General features: G+C 56.6%; 1 protein-coding gene across 1 annotated transcript in view; it reads right to left on the minus strand.

Moving 5' to 3' along the window:
• Positions 1-5939: 5939 nt before the first annotated feature.
• ZNF423 (zinc finger protein 423) overlaps positions 5940-24498 on the minus strand; it is a 182336-nt gene continuing 163777 nt past the window's right edge. Inside the window, exons 6-7 of the mRNA XM_078883317.1 lie at positions 8731-8846; positions 5940-6088 (exon numbers count right to left, since the gene is read on the minus strand). Of these exons, the coding sequence (XP_078739443.1) occupies positions 6062-6088; positions 8731-8846 (143 nt within the window). The 3' untranslated portion in view covers positions 5940-6061. The remainder of the gene's footprint in view (positions 6089-8730; positions 8847-24498) is intronic.

Consider the following 24498-nt stretch of genomic DNA (forward strand, 5'->3'; position numbering starts at 1 on the left):
CACAGGCCCCCCCCCACCACCGCCACCCGCCGCCACCACCACCGCCACCACCCGCCACCGCCCGCCACCACCGCCGCCACCACCGCCACCACCGCCACCCGCCACCACCACCCGCCGCCACCACCGCCGCCGCATTGCATGTAGGGGGAAGAATAAAATCAGCCCCAAACGTTCCTCTCCGAATAGCAAAAAATAAATCGGCGCACGCGAATGAACACTGCTAACACTGCTCTACACGTGGGGGGCGGGGGGGGGAGTGGGGGGGGGGGGTCGGGTGGGGTCGGTGGGGGGTCGAGGGTGGGTAAGGGGAGGGGCGACTGCCCATCAGGAGTGGGACGTCACGCGCTGTCTCTCTGTGTCTGTCTGTCTCTCTGTGTCTGTCTGTCTCTCTGTGTCTGTCTCTCTGTGTCTCTCTGTGTCTGTCTCTCTGTGTCTGTCTCTCTGTGTCTGTCTGTCTCTCTGTGTCTGTCTGTCTCTCTGTGTCTGTCTGTCTCTCTGTGTCTGTCTCTCTGTGTCTCCGTCTGTCTGTCTCTGTCTGTCTGTCTGTGTTTGTCTCTCTGTGTCTGTCTCTCTGCGTCTGTCTGTCTCTCTGTGTCTGTCTCTCTGTGTCTGTCTCTGTCTGTCTCTCTGTGTTTGTCTCTCTGTGCCTGTCTCTCTGTGTCTGTCTCTCTGCGTCTGGTCTCTCTCTGCGTCTGTCTCTCTGTGTCTGTCTCTCTGTGTCTGTCTCTCTCTGCGTCTGTCTCTCTGTGTCTGTCTCTCTGCGTCCTGTCTCTCTGTGTCTGTCTCTCTGTGTCTGTCTCTCTCTGTGTCTGTCTCTCTCTGTCTGTCTCTCTGTGTCTGTCTCTCTGTGTCTGTCTCTCTGTGTCTGTCTCTCTGTCTGTCTGTCTCTCTCTGTCTGTCTCTCTGTGTCTGTCTCTCTGTGTCTGTCTCTCTGTGTCTGTCTCTCTGTGTCTGTCTCTCTCTGTCTGTCTCTCTGTGTCTGTCTCTCTGTGTCTGTCTCTCTGTGTCTGTCTCTCTCTGTGTCTGTCTCTCTGTGTCTGTCTCTCTGTCTGTCTGTCTCTCTGTGTCTGTCTGTCTCTCTGTGTCTGTCTCTCTGTGTCTCTCTCTGTCTGTCTCTCTGTGTCTGTCTCTCTGTGTCTGTCTCTCTGTGTCTGTCTCTCTGTGTCTGTCTCTCTGTGTCTGTCTCTCTGTCTGTCTGTCTCTCTGTGTCTGTCTGTCTCTCTGTGTCTGTCTCTCTGTGTCTCTCTCTGTCTGTCTCTCTGATGTCTGTCTCTCTGTGTCTGTCCCTCTGTGTCTGTCTCTCTGTGTCTGTCTCTCTCTGTCTGTCTGTCTCTCTGTGTCTGTCTCTCTCTGCTGTCCTGTCTGTCTCTCTGTGTCCTGTCTCTCTGTCTGTCTCTGTGTCTGTCTCTCTGTGTCTGTCTCTCTGTCTGTCTCTCTGTGTCTGTCTCTCTGTGTCTGTCTCTCTCTGTGTCTGTCTCTCTGTGTCTGTCTCTCTGTGTCTGTCTCTCTCTGTGTCTGTCTCTCTGTGTCTGTCTCTCTGTCTGTCTCTCTGTGTCTGTCTCTCTGCTGTGTCTGTCTCTCTCTGTCTCTCTGCGTCTGTCTCTCTGCGTCTGTCTCTCTGCGTCTGTCTCTCTGCGTCTGTCTCTCTGCGTCTGTCTCTCTGCGTCTGTCTCTCTGCGTCTGTCTCTCTGCGTCTGTCTCTCTGCGTCTGTCTCTCTGCGTCTGTCTCTCTGCGTCTGTCTCTCTGCGTCTGTCTCTCTGCGTCTGTCTCTCTGCGTCTGTCTCTCTGCGTCTGTCTCTCTGCGTCTGTCTCTCTCTGTCCGTGTCACTCACGCATCTTCCTCGGCTCCGGCGCTTCAATTCGATGAGGAGGAGGCGGAGGAGGTGGAGGAGGTGGAGGAGGTGGAGGAGGTGGAGGAGGTGGAGGAAGTGGTGGACGTGTAGGAGGTGGAGGAGGTGGAGGAGGTGGAGGAGGTGGAGGAGGTGGAGGAGGTGGAGGAAGTGGAGGAGGTGGAGGAGGTGGAGGAGGTGGAGGAGGTGGAGGAAGTGGAGGAGGTGGAGGAGGTGGAGGAGTTGGAAGAGGTGGAGGAGGTGGAGGAAGTGGAGGAGGTGGAGGAGGTGGAGGAGGTGGAGGAGGTGGAGGAGGTGGAGGAGGTGGAGGAAGTGGTGGACGTGTAGGAGGTGGAGGAGGTGGAGGAGGTGGAGGAGGTGGAGGAGGTGGAGGAGGTGGAGGAAGTGGTGGACGTGTAGGAGGTGGAGGAGGTGGAGGAGGTGGAAGAGGTGGAGGAGGCGGAGGTGGAAGAGGTGGAGGAGGAGTTGGAAGAGGTGGAGGAGGTGGAGGAGGTGGAAGAGGTGGAGGAGGAGTTGGAAGAGGTGGAGGAGGTGGAGGAGGTGGAAGAGGTGGAGGAGGAGTTGGAAGAGGTGGAGGAGGTGGAGGAGTTGGAGGAAGTGGAGGAGGTGGAGGAGGTGGAGGAGGTGGAGGAGTTGGAGGAAGTGGTGGACGTGTAGGAGGTGGAGGAGGTGGAGGAGGAGGTGGAGGTGGAAGTGTAGGAGGTGGAGGTGAAGGTGGTGGAGGAGGTGGAGTAGGAGGTGGACGTGTAGGAGGTGGAGGAGTAGGAGGTGGACGTGTAGGAGGTGGAAGTGTAGGAGGTTTAGGAGGAGGTGAAGGTGGTGGAGGAGGTGGAGGAGGTGAAGGTGGTGGTGGTGATCGTGGTGGCGGTGTAATGGTGTGGTGATCATGGTGGGGTTGGCGGTGGTGGTGGTGATCGTGGTGGTGGTGGTGGCGGTGGTGGCGGTGGTGGCGGTGGTGGTGGTGTGGTGGTGATCGTGGTGGTGGTGGTGGTGGTGGCGGTGTGGTGGTGATCGTGGTGGTGGCGGTGGTGGCGGTGGTGATCGTGGTGGTGGTGATCGTGGTGGTGGCGGTGGTGGTGGTGGTGGCGGTGGTGGTGGCGGTGGTGGTGGTGATCGTGGTGGCGGTGTAATGGTGTGGTGATCATGGTGGGGTTGGCGGTGGTGGTGGTGATCGTGGTGGTGGTGGTGGTGGCGGTGGTGGTGGTGGTGTGGTGGTGATCGTGGTGGTGGTGGTGGTGGTGGCGGTGTGGTGGTGATCGTGGTGGTGGCGGTGGTGATCGTGGTGGTGGTGATCGTGGTGGTGGTGGAAGTGTGGTGGTGATCGTGGTGATCGTGGTGATCGTGGTGATGGCGGTGGTGGTGGCGGGTGGTGGTGTGGTGGTGATCGTGGTGGTGGCGGTGGTGGCGGTGGTGGAGTGTCACATATCTGTAGTGTGTGTGAGTGTCGTGTCACTCTTAACATGAATGTCCACTCCACCACCACCAAAGATAAAGACCCCCCGTGTAGCCCACAGAGACTGATGGGGCAAGTGCTGTTAGGAGTAGCGAGAAGCAGGACCACCTCTCAGAGCCGGCCTAGGTGAGGGCCAGGAACCAGTTGAGATGATCGTCACCACCACCATTACCACCATTACCACCACCACCATTACCACCACCATTATCAACACCACCACCACCACCACCATTACCACCACCACCATTACCACCATTACCACCACCACCATTACCACCATTACCACCACCACCATTACCACCACCACCATTACCACCATTACCACCACCACCATTACCACCACCACCATTACCACCACCACCATTACCACCATTACCACCACCACCACCACCACCATTACCACCATTACCACCACCACCACCACCACCATTACCACCACCATTACCACCACCACCATTACCACCATTACCACCATTACCACCACCACCACCACCACCACCACCACCATTACCACCACCACCACCACCACCACCACCATTACCACCACCACCACCACCACCACCATTACCACCACCACCACCATTACCACCACCACCACCACCACCATTACCACCACCACCACCACCATTACCACCACCACCACCACCACCATTACCACCATTACCACCACCACCACCATTACCACCATTACCACCACCACCACCACCATTACCACCACCACCACCACCATTACCACCACCACCACCACCACCACCATTACCACCACCACCACCACCACCATTACCACCATTACCACCACCACCACCACCATTACCACCACCACCACCACCATTACCACCACCACCACCACCACCACCATTACCACCATTACCACCACCACCACCACCATTACCACCACCATTATCAAAACCACCATCACCATTACCACCATTATCAACACCACCACCACCACTACCACCATTATTAACACCACCATTACCACCATTACCACCACAACCACCACCATTACCACCATTACCACCATTACCACCATTACCACCACCACCATTATCAACACCACCACCACCACCATCATCATCACCACCATCATCACCACCATCTTGCTGGTATAATCTCCACCACCACCACCATCATCACCATCATCACCACCATCATCACCACCATCTTGCTGGTATAATCTCCACCACCACCACCACCATCATCACCATCATCATCACCATCATCACCACCATCTTGCTGGTATAATCTCCACCACCACCACCATCATCACCATCATCACCACCATCATCACCACCATCTTGCTGGTATAATCTCCACCACCACCACCATCATCACCATCATCACCACCATCATCACCACCATCTTGCTGGTATAATCTCCACCACCACCACCATCATCACCATCATCACCACCATCATCACCACCATCTTGCTGGTATAATCTCCACCACCACCACCATCAGTGCACCATCATCATCACCATCATCACCACCATCTTGCTGGTATAATCTCCACCACCACCACCATCATCACCATCATCACCACCATCATCACCACCATCTTGCTGGTATAATCTCCACCACCACCACCATCATCACCATCATCACCACCATCATCACCACCATCTTGCTGGTATAATCTCCACCACCACCACCATCATCACCATCATCACCACCATCATCACCACCATCTTGCTGGTATAATCTCCACCACCACCACCATCATCACCATCATCACCCCCATCATCACCACCATCTTGCTGGTATAATCTCCACCACCACCACCACCATCATCACCATCATCACCCCCATCATCACCACCATCTTGCTGGTATAATCTCCACCACCACCACCATCATCACCATCATCACCACCATCATCACCACCATCTTGCTGGTATAATCTCCACCACCACCACCATCATCACCATCATCACCCCCATCATCACCACCATCTTGCTGGTATAATCTCCACCACCACCATCATCACCATCATCACCCCCATCATCACCACCATCTTGCTGGTATAATCTCCACCACCACCATCATCACCATCATCACCCCCATCATCACCACCATCTTGCTGGTATAATCTCCACCACCACCATCATCACCATCATCACCACCATCATCACCACCATCTTGCTGGTATAATCTCCACCACCACCACCACCATCACCATCATCACCCCCATCATCACCACCATCTTGCTGGTATAATCTCCACCACCACCACCATCATCACCATCATCACCACCATCATCACCACCATCTTGCTGGTATAATCTCCACCACCACCACCATCATCACCATCATCACCCCCATCATCACCCGAACTGTCGGCAGGGTCAAGTCGCTGGTTTTGTTGAAAGGGGGGGGGAGGAAGAGGGGGGGGGAAAGGGGGGGGAGGAAGGGGGGGCGGGAAGAGGGGGAGAGGGGGGGGGGTGAGGGTAGGGGGGGGGCAGGAAGGGGGGGGGGAAAGGGGGGGGAGGAAGGGGGGGCGGGAAGAGGGGGAGAGGGGGGGGGTGAGGGTAGGGGGGGGGGGCAGGAAGGGGGGGGGGAAAGGGGGGGAGGAAGGGGGGGCGGGAAAAGGGGGAGAGGGGGGGGGGTGAGGGTAGGGGGGGGGGGAGGAAGGGGGGGGAAGGGGTGGGGGGTGTAGATGTTTGCTGTGTGGGGGTCTCTGGGCGGGCTTTCGGAGAGGGGGGGGGGCAGGACCCCCCGATGCCCCCCCTGGTCACGTGACTCACGCGGCTCACGTGACTCACGCGTGCTGACTCATGGAGTGGTTCTGCAGACAGCGGGGGCGGGGGGGGCAGATGGGGAATCAAGTTTGAGTCTTTGGTGGGTCTCTGTGTGGTGAGTCTGTGGGTCTCTGTGTGGTGAGTCTGTGGGTCTCTGTGTGGTGAGTCTGTGGGTCTCTGTGTGGTGAGTCTGTGGGTCTCTGTGATGAGTCTATGGGTCTCTGTGTGGTGAGTCTGTGGGTCTCTGTGATGAGTATGTGGGTCTCTGTGTGGTGAGTCTGTGGGTCTCTGTGTGGTGAGTCTGTGGGTCTCTGTGATGAGTCTGTGGGTCTCTGTGTGGTGAGTCTGTGGGTCTCTGTGATGAGTCTGTGGGTCTCTGTGTGGTGAGTCTGTGGGTCTCTGTGATGAGTCTGTGGGTCTCTGTGTGGTGAGTCTATGGGTCTCTGTGTAATGAGTCTGTGGGTCTCTGTGTGGTGAGTCTGTGGGTCTCTGTGTGATGAGTCTGTGGGTCTCTGTGTGGTGAGTCTGTGGGTCTCTGTGATGAGTCTATGGGTCTCTGTGTGGTGAGTCTGTGGGTCTCTGTGTGGTGAGTCTGTGGGTCTCTGTGATGAGTCTATGGGTCTCTGTGTGGTGAGTCTGTGGGTCTCTGTGTGGTGAGTCTGTGGGTCTCTGTGATGAGTCTATGGGTCTCTGTGTGGTGAGCCTGTGGGTCTCTGTGATGAGTCTGTGGGTCTCTGTGTGGTGAGTCTGTGGGTCTCTGTGTGGTGAGTCTGTGGGTCTCTGTGATGAGTCTATGGGTCTCTGTGTGGTGAGTCTGTGGGTCTCTGTGTGGTGAGTCTGTGGGTCTCTGTGTGGTGAGTCTGTGGGTCTCTGTGATGAGTCTATGGGTCTCTGTGTGGTGAGTCTGTGGGTCTCTGTGATGAGTCTGTGGGTCTCTGTGTGGTGAGTCTATGGGTCTCTGTGTGATGAGTCTCTGGGTCTCTGTGTGGTGAGTCTGTGGGTCTCTGTGTGAGTCTGTGGGTCTCTGTGTGAGTCTATGGGTCTCTGGGTGATGAGTCTGTGGGTCTCTGTGTGGTGAGTCTGTGAGTCTGTGTGGTGAGTCTGTGGGTCTCTGTGATGAGTCTGTGGGTCTCTGTGTGGTGAGTCTATGGGTTTCTCTGTGATGAGTCTGTGGGTCTCTGTGTGAGTCTATGGGTCTCTGGGTGATGAGTCTGTGGGTCTCTGTGTGGTGAGTCTGTGAGTCTGTGTGGTGAGTCTGTAGGTCTCTGTGATGAGTCTATGGGTCTCTGTGTGAGTCTATGGGTCTCTGTGATGAGTCTATGTGTCTCTGTGTGGTGAGTCTGTGGGTCTCAGTGTGAGTCTGTGGGTCTCTGTGTGAGTCTATGGGTCTCTGTGGTGAGTCTATGGGTCTCTGTGTGGTGAGTCTGTGGGTCTCTGTGTGGTGAGTTTATGGGTCTCTGTGTGATGAGTCTATGGGTCTCTGTGTGGTGAGTCTGTGGGTCTCTGTGTGGTGAGTCTGTGGGTCTCTGTGTGGTGAGTCTGTGGGTCTCTGTGATGAGTCTATGGGTCTCTGTGTGGTGAGTCTGTGGGTCTCTGTGATGAGTCTGTGGGTCTCTGTGTGGTGAGTCTATGGGTCTCTGTGTGATGAGTCTCTGGGTCTCTGTGTGGTGAGTCTGTGGGTCTCTGTGTGATGAGTCTGTGGGTCTCTATGTGAGTCTGTGGGTCTCTGTGTGAGTCTATGGGTCTCTGTGTGAGTCTATGGGTTTCTCTGTGATGAGTTTGTGGGTCTCTGTGTTGAGTCTGTAGGTCTCTGTGATGAGTCTATGGGTCTCTGTGATGAGTCTATGGGTCTCTGTGTGAGTCTATGGGTCTCTGTGATGAGTCTATGTGTCTCTGTGTGGTGAGTCTGTGGGTCTCAGTGTGGTGAGTCTGTGGGTCTCTGTGTGAGTCTATGGGTCTCTGTGGTGAGTCTATGGGTCTCTGTGTGGTGAGTCTGTGGGTCTCTGTGTGGTGAGTTTATGGGTCTCTGTGTGTTGAGTCTATGGGTCTCTGTGTGGTGAGTCTAAGGGTCTCTGCGTGGTGAGTCTGTGGGTCTCTGTGTGGTGAGTCTATGGGTCTCTGCGTGATGAGTCTATGGGTCTCTGTGTGGTGAGTCTATGGGTCTCTGTGTGGTGAGTCTATGGGTCTCTGTGTGGTGAGTCTATGGGTCTCTGTGTGATGAGTCTATGGGTCTCTGTGTGGTGAGTCTATGGGTCTCTGTGTGGTGAGTCTATGGGTCTCTGTGCGATGAGTCTATGGGTCTCTGTGCGATGAGTCTATGGGTCTCTGTGTGGTGAGTCTATGGGTCTCTGGTTGGTGAGTTTATGTGTCTGTGTGGTGAGTCTGTGGGTCTCTGTGTGATGAGTTTATGGGTCTCTGTGTGGTGAGTCTATGTGTCTCTGTGTGATGAATCTATGGGTCTCTGTGTGATGAGTCTATGGGTCTCTGTGATGAGTCTATGGGTCTCTGTGATGAGTCTATGGGTCTCTGTGTGGTGAGTCTATGGGTCTCTGTGTGGTGAGTCTGTGGGTCTCTGTGTAGTGAGTCTATGGGTCTCTGTGATGAGTCTGTGGGTCTCTATGTGGTGAGTCTATGGGTCTCTATGTGGTGAGTCTATGGGTCTCTGTGTGCTGTGTCGTGGTGCCCTAACCTGCAGCTCCGTCTGGAAGAAGAATTTCTGTGGACACTGCGCACAGTCGTAGATCTTGTCCTCCTGTCCGTGTGCAGCAAAGATGTGCTGCTGCAGCTTGCAGGCCTGCACGAACACTGTTACACACACACACACACAGCCACACACACACACACACAGTCAGCCACAGTCACAACAACAACAACCGCCATTCGCCACTAAGTAGGTGTGACGTCACCACGACGTTGAGGCCACGTGACGTGTCGCCAGGAGGTCACGGGTCAGACCCAGCAGGTGCCACGGGTCGACTGACTGAGATGACTGCTGGCCGATGCACTACCACCATGGCACCCCCCCCCCCGCCTACTGTGCCAATATGCTGCGTTTTATCTGCCCGGCGCTCCGCTCGTTGTTGTGAGCGTCGCTCCTTTGCCCTCCGCTGTTGTTGTTGGAGGGCGACTGCCTCCAACTGCCCAGTAGCGTCCTTCACGAGCCTCCTCCACAGAGGCCGATCTTGACACCGCTGGTACCAGTCATCGGCAAGTCCACTCAGCTCCACATCCTCCTGTACCAAATCACTCCATCTCTTCTCTAGCCCGTGCCGCGCCCGCTTAGCCCCCTCGATCCGGCCAAACAAAAGCTGTTTAGGCATGCGGTGGCTGGGCATGCGGGCTACATGACCCAGCCAACGCAGCCTTGCCTGCCGGAGGAGCTCACCGATGGGACTTTGTCCAGATCTTTTAAGGATTTGTGAGTTCCTCACAAAATCTAGCCTGGTTAAACCCAGGATGGATCGTAGTCAGGCCAGCCTAAATGTTTCTAACCGATGAAGATGTTCCATTGGGGGTCCACGTTTCGCAAACGTAGAGAAGGGCAGGAATGACTGTGGCCGAGAAGACCTGAAGCTTCGTATGGAGCGAGAGACCAGGTAGCTTCCACACACCTCTGCTGTTAAACCGGAGCCGGGCACACTGCCCAGGTATGGGCAACTCTCAACTCTCTCCACAACTGCCCCATCACCAATTGGGAGTTGTGGGGGTGGAGTTTCCGATGGTACAAAATACCCAGGCAGGTGCTTAGTTTTGGTGGGGCTGATGGTAAGGCCCCACCTCTTAGTAGCACGCTCCAGGTTTAGCAGAAGTGCCTCCAACTCCTCCTCTAAGTGAGCTGCGATTATCAGGTTGTCGGCATACGTAACATGGTTGAGCAATAGGGAGCCATCCCTTGACCGCACCCGGGCATCGATCAGCCTCCCATTGTATCTGTACCAGATGGAAATTCCTCCGGTACAGCTATTGAAGGCTTCACAAACTATGTGGTCAAAATAGATGTTAAATAATGTGTGAGCCAGAGGACATCCCTGTCGCACCCCAAGGTGTACAGGGAATGGCTCTGACTCCCGGCCACGTAGTTTTACCCAGGCCCGCTCACCATCATGAAGGTCCTTCATGATCGTGAGCAGAGGGTCAGGGACTCCGAAAGCACGAAAAACAACCCAGAGCCCAGGCTTATTGATGGCATCATAGGCCTTGACCAGGTAAATAAAGCAAAGATGTAGGTCTTGTAGGAATTCCCTACACCTCTGCTGTAGCAGACAGACAGAAAATATGGCATCCATGCAGGACCGCCCTTTCCTGAAACTACATTGAGGCTCCACAAGCCTCTCCTCAGCGTGCCTAGCAAGGCGATGTTGAATAATCCTTGCCAGGACCTTTCCCGGCACACTGAGGAGTGAGATGCCCCTGTAGTTGTTACAGTCTGTGCGGTCCCCCTTCTTAAAGAGGGGGACCACCAGGGCATCCTTCCAATCCTGCGGAACCCGTCCAGTGGTCCAGTCTGCGCACAAACGCCACTCTCCCTCAGCATTTCGCTTGTGAGATCATCTCTGACCGGTGCCTTTCCTGGTCTCAGACTCTGGATTGCCTTTAGTACTTCCTCAACAGATGGCACCTCAGCCAGCCACTCACAGGGGGTGACTTTTTCCAATATATGAGGCACCGCAGCCTCAGCAGGGTCAACCCCACTTTGTACCACGATGTTTTCCATGCCGAGGGATGTCCCCTCCCCCAGGACTTCACAGAAATGCTCAGCAAATCTGCAAATCTGTTCCTGGGTGTCGGAGATTAGATCACCGTTTTTCCCCTAATGATGTTAATAGGTGTGGCGCTGCAGGTACATTTTTTTATGGAGTTAAATAGAGATTTGTGATCGCGGGCCACTGAGGCAGACTCCATCTCCTCAGCAACCCGCGACCACCACCCATCCTTGCAGCGCCTCACGGCTCTCCGAACCTCCGAGCGAAGGATGCGGTAAGCCTCCTCATTCTCTAACGTGGGATGCTGTAGCCGATGAGAGTGGGCCTGTCGCTTTTTCTCAGCCATCCTGAACACCTCCTCTGTCAGCCAGGGTCTCTGGGGAGTTCTGGACCGCGTACCCAAAGCAGCCATTGCAGCTGCCTGAGTCACAGTCCTAAACCTCGCCCATTTACCCTCGACATCTGGAGGAGTGGGGGCCGATGCCAACCCCAGCCGCAAGCGATGATGAAATTCTCGCTTGCAACTTTCATCAGCTAACTGAGACCAGGCCACCTTAGATTTGAATGGCGTCCTGGGTGTACACCCACCACCTGAGTGGAAGAATGGCAGGCGCATCTTACAGAAGACAGGTCGATGGTCAGAGGGCAGATCAGCTCCACGGTAGGTCCTGGTGTCAAGGACATCCGCTGTTCCGTCACTATGTAGTCCAGCAGATGTGGTAGTGTAGCGGTTAGCGCTACGCTGCGCTTTGAACCCGGCGATCCGGGTTCGATTCCCGCTCACGGCCAACACCAATGACGATTATCTGAACCGGTCCTGGGCCTCCCCTAGGTCGACTCAGCCTGAAATGAGTACCTGGTGCGGTGTGTAGTAAACATCGCCACTGGGGAGACAAAGGCGGTCGGGCGTGGTGCTGGCCACCCACCCCCTCGTGTCTTGTGCCGGCCTTCATAGGTGCTCGCTAACAGCACTTGCCCCTACAGTCTGTTAAGGCTACACGGGGGATCTTTGTCTGTCTTTTTATAGGGGTGGTGGTGGCTATAGGGGTGGTGGTGGCTGTAGGGATGGTAGTGGCTATAGGGGTGGTGGCTATAGGGGTGGCTATAGGGGTGGTGGTGGCGGTGGTGGTGGTGGCGGTGGTGGTGGCGATAGTGGTGGTGGCTATAGGGGTGGTGGTGGTGGTGGTGGCTATAGGGGTGGTGGTGGTGGTGCTTGAGGTGGTGGTGGTGGTGGCGATAGTGGTGGTGGCTATAGGGGTGGTGGTGGTGGTGGCTATAGGGGTGGTGGTGGTGCTTGAGGTGGTGGTGGTGGTGGTGGTGGCGATAGTGGTGGTCGCTATAGGGGTGGTGGTGGTGGTCACGGTGTTTATGATGATGATGGTGGTGGTCGCGGTGACGGCTACGATGGACCCCGGCACGGTTAACTCGTTACCCCCCCCCTCCTCCCCCGCTCTACCCCCCCCCCCCACACAGCCCCCCCCCCCACACAGCCCCCCTCCCCACACAGCCCCCCACCCCACACAGCCCCCCCTCCCCACACAGCCCCCCACCCCACACAGCCCCCCACCTCCACACAGCCCCCCCTCCCCACACAGCCCCCCCTCCCCACACAGCCCCCCCCCCCACACAGCCCCCCCCCACACAGCCCCACACAGCCCCCCCTCCCCACACAGCCCCCCACCGCCCCCTCGTGCTCAACGGCCCCACCCCCCCACCGCCCCCGCGGCTCCCGGCGGACGCCATCTGGCGAGCCGTCTCGGCGCGCGCCACATTAATTAGGCGAGAGACGCCCCGACGGCCTCGGAGAGAGACCAGCGGCGCCGTGGTGGTGGTGGTAGTGGTGGTGGTGGTAGTGGTGGTAGTGGTGGTGGTGGTAGTGGTGGTGGTGGTAGTGGTGGTGGTGGTAGTGGTGGTGGTGGTAGTGGTGGTGGTGGTGCCGGCGGCGTGCCGGCGGCGGCGGTAGCGTGCCGGAGGAATAGGTTAGAGGTAGCGGAGATTTCGTGACCGCGAGGATTTGATACTCGTGGTTTTTTCGGTCAAGTCACGTAGGTGAAAAAAAAAATGAAATTAGTAGAAATAAAATAATATTTTATTTTTATTAATTTTATTTACATTTTTTTTGAGATAAAAATTAATAAAAGTAAAATAATATTATTTTATTTTTATTAATTTTAATTTCATTTTTTTTTATTAAAAGAAAATTAATACAAATAAAATATTATTATTTTATTTGTATTAATTTTAATTTCATTTCATTTTTTAATAAAAATTTATAAAAAATATAATAATATTATTTTATTTTTGATTAATTTTAATTTCCTTTTTATTTTTTACCTACGTGACTTTACCGAAAAAAACTAAGAGTATAGGTAGAGGTAGCGGAGCCACACGGGGGCTCGTTGCGTGGGTGTGGTGGTGTGGCTGTGTGTGTGTGGGGGGTGTGTGTGGGGGGGTGTGTGTGGGGGGGGGGGTGTGTGTGGGGGGGTGTGTGTGTATGGGGGGGGTGTGGGTGGTGGGGTGTGTGGTGTGTGTGGGGTGTGGTGGTGTGGCTGTGTTGGGGGGGTGGGGTGTGCGTGTGTGGTGTGGTGTGGGTGTGTGTGTGGGGGGGGGGGGTGTGTGTGGGGGGGTGTGTGTGTATGGGGGGGGTGTGGTGTGGGTGGTGGGGTGTGTGGTGTGTGTGTGGTGTGGGTGTGTGTGTGGTGTGGTGTGGGTGGTGGAGTGTGTGGTGTGTGTGGGGGGGGGTGGTGTGGCTGTGTGGGGGGTGGGGTGTGCGTGTGTGGTGTGGTGTGGGTGTGTGTGTGGGGGGGGGTGTGTGGGGGGGTGTGTGTGGGGGGGGGTGTGGTGTGGGTGTGTGTGTGGGGGGGGGGGTGTGTGGGGGGTGTGTGTGGGGGGTGTGTGTGGGGGGGGGGTGTAGTGTGGGTGTGTGTGGGGGGGTGTGTGTGTGTATGGGGGGGGGTGGTGTGGGTGGTGGGGTGTGTGGTGTGTGTGGGGGGGGGGTGGTGTGGGTGTGTGGGGGGGGTGTGTATGTGGTGTGTGTGGTGGGGGGGGTGTGTGGGGTGTGTGGTGGGGGGTGTGGTGTGGGTGTGTGTGGTGTGTGTGGTGGGGGGTGTGGTGTGGGTGTGTGTGGTGTGTGTGGTGTGTGTGTGTGGGGGGGGGGGTGTGTGTGGGGGGTGTGTGTGGTGGGTGTGTGTGGGTGTGTGTGGGGGGGTGTAGTGTGGGTGTGTGTGGGGGGGTGTGTGTGTATGGGGGGGTGTGGTGTGGGTGGTGGGGTGTGTGGTGTGTGTGGGGGGGGGGTGGTGTGGGTGTGTGGGGGGGGTGTGTATGTGGTGTGTGTGGTGGGGGGGGTGTGTGGTGTGTGTGGTGGGGGGTGTGGTGTGGGTGTGGTGGTGTGGCTGTGTGGGGGGTGGGGTGTGCGTGTGTGGTGTGGTGTGGGTGTGTGTGTGTGGGGGGGGGTGTGTGTGGGGGGTGTGTGTGGTGGGTGTGTGTGGGGGGGGGGGGTGTGGTGTGGTGTGGGTGTGTGTGGGGGGGGTGTAGTGTGGGTGTGTGTGGGGGGGTGTGTGTGTGTATGGGGGGGATGTGGTGTGGGTGGTGGGGTGTGTGGTGTGTGTGGGGGGGGGGTGGTGTGGGTGTGTGGGGGGGGTGTGTATGTGGTGTGTGTGGTGGGGGGGTGTGTGGTGTGTGTGGTGGGGGGTGTGTTGTGGGTGTGTGTGGTGTGTGTGGTGGGGGGTGTGGTGTGGGTGTGTGTGGTGTGTGTGGTGGGGGGTGTGGTGTGGGTGTGTGTGGTGTGTGTGGTGTGTGTGGTGGGGGGGGTGTGTGGTGTGTGTGTGGGGGGGGTGTGTGTGGTGTGTGTGGTGTGTGTGGTGGGGGGGGTGTGTGTGGGGGGGTGTGTGTGGGGGGGGTGTGGTGTGGGTGTGTGTGGGGGGGGTGTAGTGTGGGTGTGTGTGTGTGTATGGGGGGGGGTGTGGTGTGGGTGGTGTGTGTGGGGGGGGGGGGGGTGGTGTGGGTGTGTGGGGGGGTGTGTATGTGGTGTGTGTGGTGGGGGGGGTGTGTGGTGTGTGTGGTGGGGGGTGTGGTGTGGGTGTGTGTGGTGTGTGTGGTGGGGGGTGTGGTGTGGGTGTGTGTGGTGTGTGTGGTGGGGGGTGTGGTGTGGGTGTGTGTGGTGTGTGTGGTGTGTGTGGTGGGGGGGGTGTGTGGTGTGTGTGTGGGGGGGGTGTGTGTGGTGTGTGTGGTGTGTGTGGTGGGGGGGGTGTGTGTGGGGGGTGTGTGTGGGGGGGGGGTGTGGTGTGGGTGTGTGTGCGGGGGGTGTAGTGTGGGTGTGTGTGTATGGGGGGGGTGTGGTGTGGGTGGTGGGGTGTGTGGTGTGTGTGGGGGGGGGGTGGTGTGGATGTGTGGGGGGGGTGTGTATGTGGTGTGTGTGGTGGGGGGTGTGTGTGGTGTGTGTGGTGGGGGGTGTGGTGTGGGTGTGTGTGGTGGGGGGTGTGGTGTGGGTGTGTGTGGTGTGTGTGGTGTGTGTGGTGGGGGGGGTGTGTGGTGTGTGTGTGGGGGGGGGTGTGTGTGGTGTGTGTGGTGGGGGGGTGTGTGGTGTGTGTGTGGGGGGGGTGTGTGTGGTGTGTGTGGTGGGGGGGGTGTGTGGTGTGTGTGTGGGGGGGGTGTGTGTGGTGTGTGTGGGGGGTGTGTGTGGTGTGTGTGGTGGGGGGCGTGGTGTGGGTGTGTGTGGTGTGTGTGGGGGGGGAGGTGTGTGGTGTGGGGTGTGTGGTGTGTGTGGGGGTGTGTGGTGTGTGTGGTGTGTGTGGTGAAGGGGGGGTGTTGGAGGCGTTGCGTGCCACTAAGAGGTGGGGCCTTACCATCAGCCCCACCAAAACTAAGCACCTGACTGGGTATTTTGTACCATCGGACACTCCACCCCACAACTCCCAATTGGTCATAGGGCAGTTGTGGAGAGTTTCCCATACCTGGGCAGTGTGCTTATGACCGGCTCCAGTTTATCAGCAGAGGTCTCACTCCGAATCAGTCGAGCGGCAATATCTTTTCATCGGTTGCGTAACGCTGTGTGGAAGCTACCTGGTCTGTCGCTCCGCACGAAGCTTCAGGTCTTCTCGGCCACGGTCATTCCCTCCCTTCTCTACGCTTGCGAAACGTGGACCCCCCTAATGGAGCATCTTCGCCGGTTAGAAACATTTAGGCTGGCCTGCCTACGATCCATTCTGGGTTTAACCAGGCTGGATTGTGTGAGGAGCTCACAAATCCTTGAAATATCTGGACAAAGTCCCATCGGTGAGCTCCTCCGGCAGGCAAGGCTGCGTTGGCTGGGTCATGTAGCCCGCATGCCCAGCCACCGCATGCCTAAGCAGCTTTTGTTCGGCTGGATCGAGGGGGCTAAACGGGCGCGGCACGGGCTAGAGAAGAGATGGAGTGATGTGGTACAGGAGGACGTGGAGCTGAGTGGACTTGCCGATGACTGGTACCAGCGGTGTCAAGATCGACCTCAGTGGAGGAGGCTCGTGAAGGACGCTACTGGGCAGTTGGAGGCAGTCGCCCTCCAACAACAACGGAGGGCGGAGGAGCGACGCTCACAACAACGAGCAGAGCGCCGGGTGGCTAAAGCACAGCAAGTTGGCACAGTAGACGGCACAGTTGGTGCATCAGCCAGTCATCTCAGTCAGTCGACCCGTGGCACCTGCTGGGTCTGTCACGTGACCTCCTGCCGGCGGGCGTTCGACACTTCACGTGGCCTCAAGGTGCACATGGCCTGGCACAAGCGTCGTGGTGATGTCACCGCTACTTAGTGGCGAATGGCGGTTGTTGTTGTGTGTGTGTGGGTAGGTGGGGGTAGGTGTGTGTGGGGGGGTATGTGGGGGTAGATGTGTGTGGGGGGGTAGGTGGGGGTAGGTGTGTGTGGGGGGGGGTAGGTGTGTGTTTGGGTAGGTGTGTGGGTGAGTGAGTGGGTGTGTTGGTGAGTGGGGGTGTAGGTGTGTGGGTGAATAGGTGTGTGTGCGCGTTTTTGGCAGCTGTGTGCAGAAAGCCCTACATGACATCATCACAACTGTCTGGACCACTGGACGAGTTCCGCAGGATTAGAAGGATGCCCTGGTGGTCCCCACTCTTTCAGAGGTGGTCCCACCTCTGAAAGAGTGGGGACCGCACAGACTGTTACAACTACAGGGGCATCTCTCTTCTCAGTGTCCCGGGAAAGGTCCTGGCAAGGATTATTAAACACCGCCCTGCCAGGCACGCTGATGAGAGGCTTGCGGAGCCCCAATGCGGTTTCAGGAAAGGGCGGTTCTGCACAGATGCCATATTCTCTGTCCGTCTGCTACAGAAGAAGTGTAAGGAATTCCAACAAGATCTACATCTCTGCTTTATTGACCTGGACAAAGACTACGATTCCATCAACAGGCCAGGGCTGTGGACAGTTCTTCATCCTTTCGGAGTCCCTGACCCTCTGCTCACGATCATTTAAGGACCTTCATGATGGTGAGCGGGTCCGGGTAAAACTACGTGGCCGGGAGTCGGAGCCATTCCCTGTTCACCTTGGGGTGCGACAGGGATGTCTTCTGGCTCCCATATTATTTAACATCTATTTCGACCACGTAGTTCGTGAAGCCTTCTATGGCTGTACCAGAGGAATCTCCATCTGATACAGATACAATGGAAGGCTGATCGATGCCCGGGTGCGGTCAAATGATGGCTCCCTATTGCTCAACCATATTACGTATGATGATGATTTGGTGATTGCTGCTCAGTCAGAGGAGGAGTTGGAGGTGCTGCTGCTGAACCTGGAGCGTGCCACTAAGAGGTGGGGCCTTACCATCAGCCCCACCAAAACTAAGCACCTGCCTGGGTATTTTGTACTATCAGACACTCCACCCCCACAACTCCCAATCAGTGATGGGGAAGTAGTGGAGAGAGTGGATAGTGTCCCATATCTGGGCAGTGTGCTTATGACCGGCTCCAGTTTAACAGCAGAGGTCTCACTCCGAATCAGTCGAGCGGCAATATGTTTTAATCGGTTGCGTAACGCTGTGTGGAAGCTACCTGGTCTGTCACTCCACACGAAGCTTCAGGTCTTCTCGGCCACGGTCATTCCCTCCCTTCTCTACGCTTGCGAAACGTGGAGCCCCCTAATGGAGCATCTTCGCCGGTTAGAAACATTTAGGCTGGCCTGCCTACGATCAATCCTGGGTTTAACCTGCAGGCTGGATTGTGTGAGGAGCTCACAAATCCTTGAAATATCTGGACAAAGTCCCATCGGTGAGCTGCTCCGGCAAACCAGGCAGCATTTGGCTGGGACATGCTCCAGCCCACATGCCCAGCCACCGCATGCCCCAAGCAGGTTCTGTTTGTGTGTGAGTGAGTGTGTGAGTGAGTGTGTGAGTGTGTGAGTGAGTGAGTGTGTGAGTGTGTGAGTGAGTGGGTGAATGTGTGGGTGTGTGAGTGGGTGTGTGAGTGAGTGAGTGGGTGAGTGAGTGAGTGTGCGAGTGTGTGAGTGAGTGTGAGTGAGTGTGCGAGTGTGTGAGTGTGCGAGTGAGTGAGTGTGCGAGTGTGTGAGTGTGAATGTGTGTGAGTGAGTGGGTGTGTGAGTGTGTGTGTGTGTGGGTGTGTGAGTGTGTGGGTGTGTGTGTGAGTGAGTGAGTGTGTGAGTGAGTGTGTGAGTGAGTGTTTGAGTGAGTGTGTGAGTGAGTGAGTGTGTGAGTGTGTGTGTGAGTGTGTGAGTGAGTGAGTATGTGAGTGGGTGAGTGTGTGAGTGTGTGTGTGTGAGTGAGTGAGTCAGTGTGTGTGTGAGTGTGTGTGTGAGTGTGTGAGTGAGTGAGTGAGTGTGTGAGTGGGTGAGTGAGTGAGTGAGTGAGTGTGTGAGTGTATGAGTGAGTGTGTGAGTGACTGAGTGAGTGTGTGAGTGACTGAGTGAGTGTGTGAGTGACTGAGTGAGTGTGTGAGTGAGTGGGTGTGTGTGTGAGTGAGTCAGTGTGTGTGAGTGTGTGGGTGAATGTGTGAGTGTGTGTGTTAGTGAGTGAGTGTGTGAGTGTGTGGGTGTGTGAGTGGGTGTGTGAGTGAGTGAGTGTGTGAGTGTGTGAGTGAGTGTGTGGGTGAGTGTGTGAGTGAGTGTGTGAGTGAGTGAGTGTGTGAGTGTGTGAGTGAGTGTGTGTGTGAGTGAGTGAGTGTGTGTGTGAGTGAGTGAGTGAGTGTGTGAGTGTGTGAGTGCGTGTGTGAGTGTGTGTGTGAGTGAGTGAGTGAGTGTGTGTGTGATTGTGTGAGTGAGTGTGTGTGTGAGTGAGTGAGTGTGTGAGTGTGTGTGTGAGTGAGTGTGTGAGTGAGTGTGTGAGTGTGTGAGTGGGTCCGTGCGTGCGTGTGTGTGTGAGTGTGTGAGTGCGTGAGTGAGTGAGTAAGTGTGCGTGTGTGTGTCGTGGTGGGTGCCCGTGTGGGCGTACCGGTGAAGCACACGGGGCACTTGAAGGTGCCCCCCATGCCCTCGAAGCTGTGCTCTATGAGGTGTGAGTGAGTGTGTGTGTGAGTGTGTGAGTGAGTGAGTGTGTGAGTGAGTGAGTGTGTGAGTGTGTGTGTGAGTGAGTGTGTGAGTGAGTGTGTGAGTGAGTGTGTGAGTGGGTCCGTGCGTGCGTGTGTGTGTGAGTGTGTGAGTGAGTGTGTGAGTGAGTGAGTGTGTGAGTGAGTGTGTGAGTGAGTGTGCGTGCGTGTCGCGGTGGGTGCCCGTGCGTGTGTGTGTGTGTACGTACCGATAAAGCACACGGGGCACTTGAAGGTCCCACCCATGCCCTCGAAGCTGTGCTCTATGAGGTGTGAGTGTGTGAGTGTGTGAGTGAGTGTGTGAGTGAGTGAATGAGTGAGTGAGTGTGTGAGTGAGTGAATGAGTGAATGAGTGAGTGTGTGAGTGAGTGAATGAGTGAATGAGTGAATGAGTGAGTGAGTGTGTGAGTGAGTGTGTGTGTGTGTGTGTCGTGGTGGGTGCTCCGTGCGTGCGTGTGGGCGTACCGGTGAAGCACACGGGGCACTTGAAGGTGCCCCCCATGCCCTCGAAGCTGTGCTCTATGAGGTGTGAGTGAGTGTGTGTGTGAGTGAGTGAGTGTGTGAGTGAGTGAGTGTGTGAGTGAGTGAGTGGGTGTGTGAGTGAGTGTGTGAGTGAGTGAGTGTGTGTGTGAGTGTGTGTGTGAGTGAGTGTGTGAGTGTGTGAGTGAGTGGGTGTGTGAGTGAGTGTGTGAGTGAGTGAGTGTGTGTGTGAGTGTGTGTGTGAGTGAGTGTGTGAGTGTGTGAGTGAGTGTGTGTGTGAGTGAGTGAGTGCGTGAGTGAGTGAGTAAGTGTGCGTGTGTGTGTCGTGGTGGGTGCCCGTGTGTGCGTACCGGTGAAGCACACGGGGCACTTGAAGGTGCCCCCCATGCCCTCGAAGCTGTGCTCTATGAGGTGTGAGTGAGTGTGTGTGTGAGTGTGTGTGTGAGTGAGTGTGTGAGTGTGTGAGTGAGTGTGTGTGTGAGTGAGTGAGTGCGTGAGTGAGTGAGTAAGTGTGCGTGTGTGTGTCGTGGTGGGTGCCCGTGTGTGCGTACCGGTGAAGCACACGGGGCACTTGAAGGTGCCCCCCATGCCCTCGAAGCTGTGCTCTATGAGGTGTGAGTGAGTGTGTGTGTGAGTGTGTGTGTGAGTGAGTGTGTGAGTGAATGAGTGAGTGTGTGTGTGTGTCGCGGTGCGTGTGCGTGCGTGCGTGTGTGCGTACCGGTGAAGCACACGGGGCACTTGAAGGTGCCCCCCATGCCCTCGAAGCTGTGCTCTATGAGGTGGCACTGCAGCTTGGCGGGCGAGTCGAACGTCTGGCTGCAGAGTTTGCACTCGTGGTTGATGCCCTCCTCTGCAAAGACAAAGGCGGAGGTGCCCCGCGTAGCGTTAGCAGACTGTCGGGGCAAGTGCCGTCATTGTTTCACATGAGCGGGGGGGCGGTGGGGTGGTGGTGGGGGTGGTTGCCACACACACACGCACGCACACTCGCACACACGCACACACGCACACGCACACACACACGTGCACACGCACACACACACGCACACACACACGCACACACACACGTGCATCCACACACAAACACGGACACACACACGTGCACCCACACACACACCAACACACGCACACACACGCACACACACCAACACACGCACACACGCACACACACGCACACACACACGCACACACACACGTGCATCCACACACAAACACGGACACACACACGTGCACCCACACACACACCAACACACGCACACACACACGTACACACACCAACACACACGCACACACACACGCACACACACACGTGCATCCACACACACACCAACACACGCACACACACACACGCACACACACCAACACACGCACACACACACACGTACACACACCAACACACACGCACACACACACAAACACGGACACACACACGTGCATCCACACACACACCAACACACGCACACACACACGCACACACACCAACACACGCACACACGCACACACACGCACACACACGCACACACACACGTGCATCCACACACAAACACGGACACACACACGTGCACCCACACACACACCAACACACGCACACACACACACGCACACACACCAACACACACACACGTGCACCCACACACATACACGCATCCACACACACACACACACGCACACACACGTGCATCCACACACACACGCACACACACGCAGAAACCCACACACACACACGTGCACCCACACATCTACACGCACCCACACACAAGCGCGTCTTCATACTGACTCATAGAGACCCACAGAGACCCACACCCATAGAGACCCACAGAAACCCACACCCATAGAGACCCACAAAGACCCACACCCATAGAGACCCACAGAGACCCACACCCATAGAGACCCACAGAGACCCACACCCATAGAGACCCACAGAGACCCACACCCATAGAGACCCACAGAGACCCATAGAGACCCACAGAGACCCACACCCATAGAGACCCACAGAGACCCACAGAGACCCATAGAGACCCACACCCATAGAGACCCACAGAGACCCACCCCCATAGAGACCCACAGAGACCCACACCCATAGAGACCCACAGAGACCCACACCCATAGAGACCCCACAGAAACCCACACCCATAGAGACCCACAAAGACCCACCCCCATAGAGACCCACAGAGACCCACCCCCATAGAGACCCACAGAAACCCACACCCATAGAGACCCACAGAGACCCACACCCATAGAGACCCACAGAGACCCACACCCATAGAGACCCACAGAGACACACACCCATAAAGACCCACAGAGACCCACCCCCATAGAGACCCACAGAGACCCACACCCATAGAGACCCACAGAGACCCACACCCATAGAGACCCACAGAGACCCACACCCATAGAGACCCACAGAGACCCACAGAGACCCACAGAGACCCACACCCATAGAGACCCACAGAGACCCACACTCATAGAGACCCACAGAGACCCACCCCCATAGAGACCCACAGAGACCCACACCCATAGAGACCCACAGAGACCCACACCCATAGAGACCCACAGAAACCCACACCCATAGAGACCCACAGAGACCCACCCCCATAGAGACCCACGGAGACCCACCCCCATAGAGACCCACAGAAACCCACACCCATAGAGACCCACAGAGACCCACACCCATAGAGACCCACAGAGACCCACACCCATAGAGACCCACAGAGACACACACCCATAAAGACCCACAGAGACCCACCCCCATAGAGACCCACAGAGACCCACACCCATAGAGACCCACAGAGACCCACACCCATAGAGACCCACAGAGACCCACACCCATAGAGACCCACAGAGACCCACACCCATAGAGACCCACAGAGACCCACACCCACAGAGACCCACAGAGACCCACACCCATAGAGACCAACAGAGACCCACACCCACAGAGACCCACAGAGACCCACACCCATAGAGACCCACAGAGACCCACACCCACAGAGACCCACAGAGACCCACACCCATAGAGACCCATAGAGACCCACACCCATAGAGACCCACAGAGACCCATAGAGACCCACACCGTGATGATGATGAGAGAAAGAGAGACGCAGACTTCAAATATACAGCAGCAGCAGGCATCGTCAGGGTCGGGTTCGAACCCACGACCTCCTGTAGACCAGGCGAGGTAGTCAACATCTCCCAGCCACCGTGATGATGATGATAGAGAGATCGAACCCACGACCTCCTGTGTACCAGGCGAGGTAGTCAACATCTCATCGCAGGGATAGAGAGACACGTAAACTCCAAACACACAGGCATCGTCAGGGCCAGGATCGAACCCACGACCTCCTGTGTACCAGGCGAGGTAGTCAACATCTCCCAGCCACCGTGATGATGATGAGAGAGAGATCGAACCCACGACCTCCTGTATACCAGGCGAGGTAGTCAACATCTCCCAGCCACCGTGATGATGATGAGAAAAGAGATCGAACCCACGACCTCCTGTGTACCAGGCGAGGTAGTCAACATCGCTAGCATGGCACCCACGGCGATATGAGACACACAGAGAGACACAGACCGAGGGAGGCTGAGTGGGAGAGAGACAGGGAGGGGAGAGTTATGTTATAAATATGACATAGAAAACATCAGGCGAGCGAGAGAGCGAGCGAGAGAGTGAGCGAGAGGTTTACATGAAGCAAAGTTATTTTTTTTTTAATTTACGAAATGATGAACGAAGCAAGTGCCGAATAAACCGAGCATCTTGTTTCCACTGATCGTAAAAAAAAAAGAGAGAGAGGAGGAGGAGAGAGGTGGATGAGTGAGCGAGAGAGACAGGGAGAGAGACAGGGAGAGACAGGGAGAGACAGGGAGAGAGACAGGGAGAGAGACAGAGAGAGACAGGGAGAGAGACAAGGAGAGACAGGGAGAGAGACAGGGGGAGAGACAGGGAGAGAGACAGGGAGAGAGACAGAGAGAGACAGGGAGAGAGACAGGGAGAGAGACAGGGAGAGAGACAGGGAGAGAGACAGAGAGAGACAGGGAGAGAGACAGGGAGAGACAGGGAGAGACAGGGAGAGAGACAGGGAGAGAGACAGAGAGAGACAGGGAGAGAGACAGGGAGAGAGACAGGGAGAGCGAGAAAGTGATTGGGGCATCTCAGCAAGAGAGAGACAGGAGGGGAGAGAGGTGAGAGGGGGGGGGGGTGAGAGGGGGGGGGGGTGAGAGGGGGGGGGGGTGAGAGAGGGGGGGGGGATGAGAGAGGGGGGGGGGGTGAGAGGGGGGGGGGGGATGAGAGGGGGGGGGGGGTGAGAGGGGGGGGGTGAGAGGGGGGGGGGGGTGAGCTCTCCTCAACAGCTGTTGCATCCTCCTGCCGCCCGCATGGCGCGCCAGATGTTGCGGGCGGGATTATTTATTTATTAAACACCTCACCCCCCCCCTCCCCTTAACCCCCCCCCCCTCCCCCCCTCCCCTTAACCCCCCCCCCCTCCTTCCCTCCCCTTAACCCCCCCCCCCTCCTTCCCTCCCGAGCAGCCACGCGAGGCGAGTTATTTATTTATTTACGTGCAAACCCAGCGACGCCGATTCCTCCTTGTTCTTCGTAAAGCTCCGACACAGACAAAGATGGGGGGGGTGGGGGGGGGGTGGGGTGGGGGGCAGGCAGCACCCCCCCCCGGCACGGCCGCCTTTGCCTCCCCTCCCGCCAGACACCCCCCAGCCCGCTCATGTTTCACACAGCGCGCCAGGAACTCATTTGAGGCCGAGTCGAC

This window comes from Lampetra fluviatilis, chromosome 70, assembly GCF_964198595.1.
Source record: "Lampetra fluviatilis chromosome 70, kcLamFluv1.1, whole genome shotgun sequence".
Classification (NCBI taxonomy): domain Eukaryota; kingdom Metazoa; phylum Chordata; class Hyperoartia; order Petromyzontiformes; family Petromyzontidae; genus Lampetra; species Lampetra fluviatilis.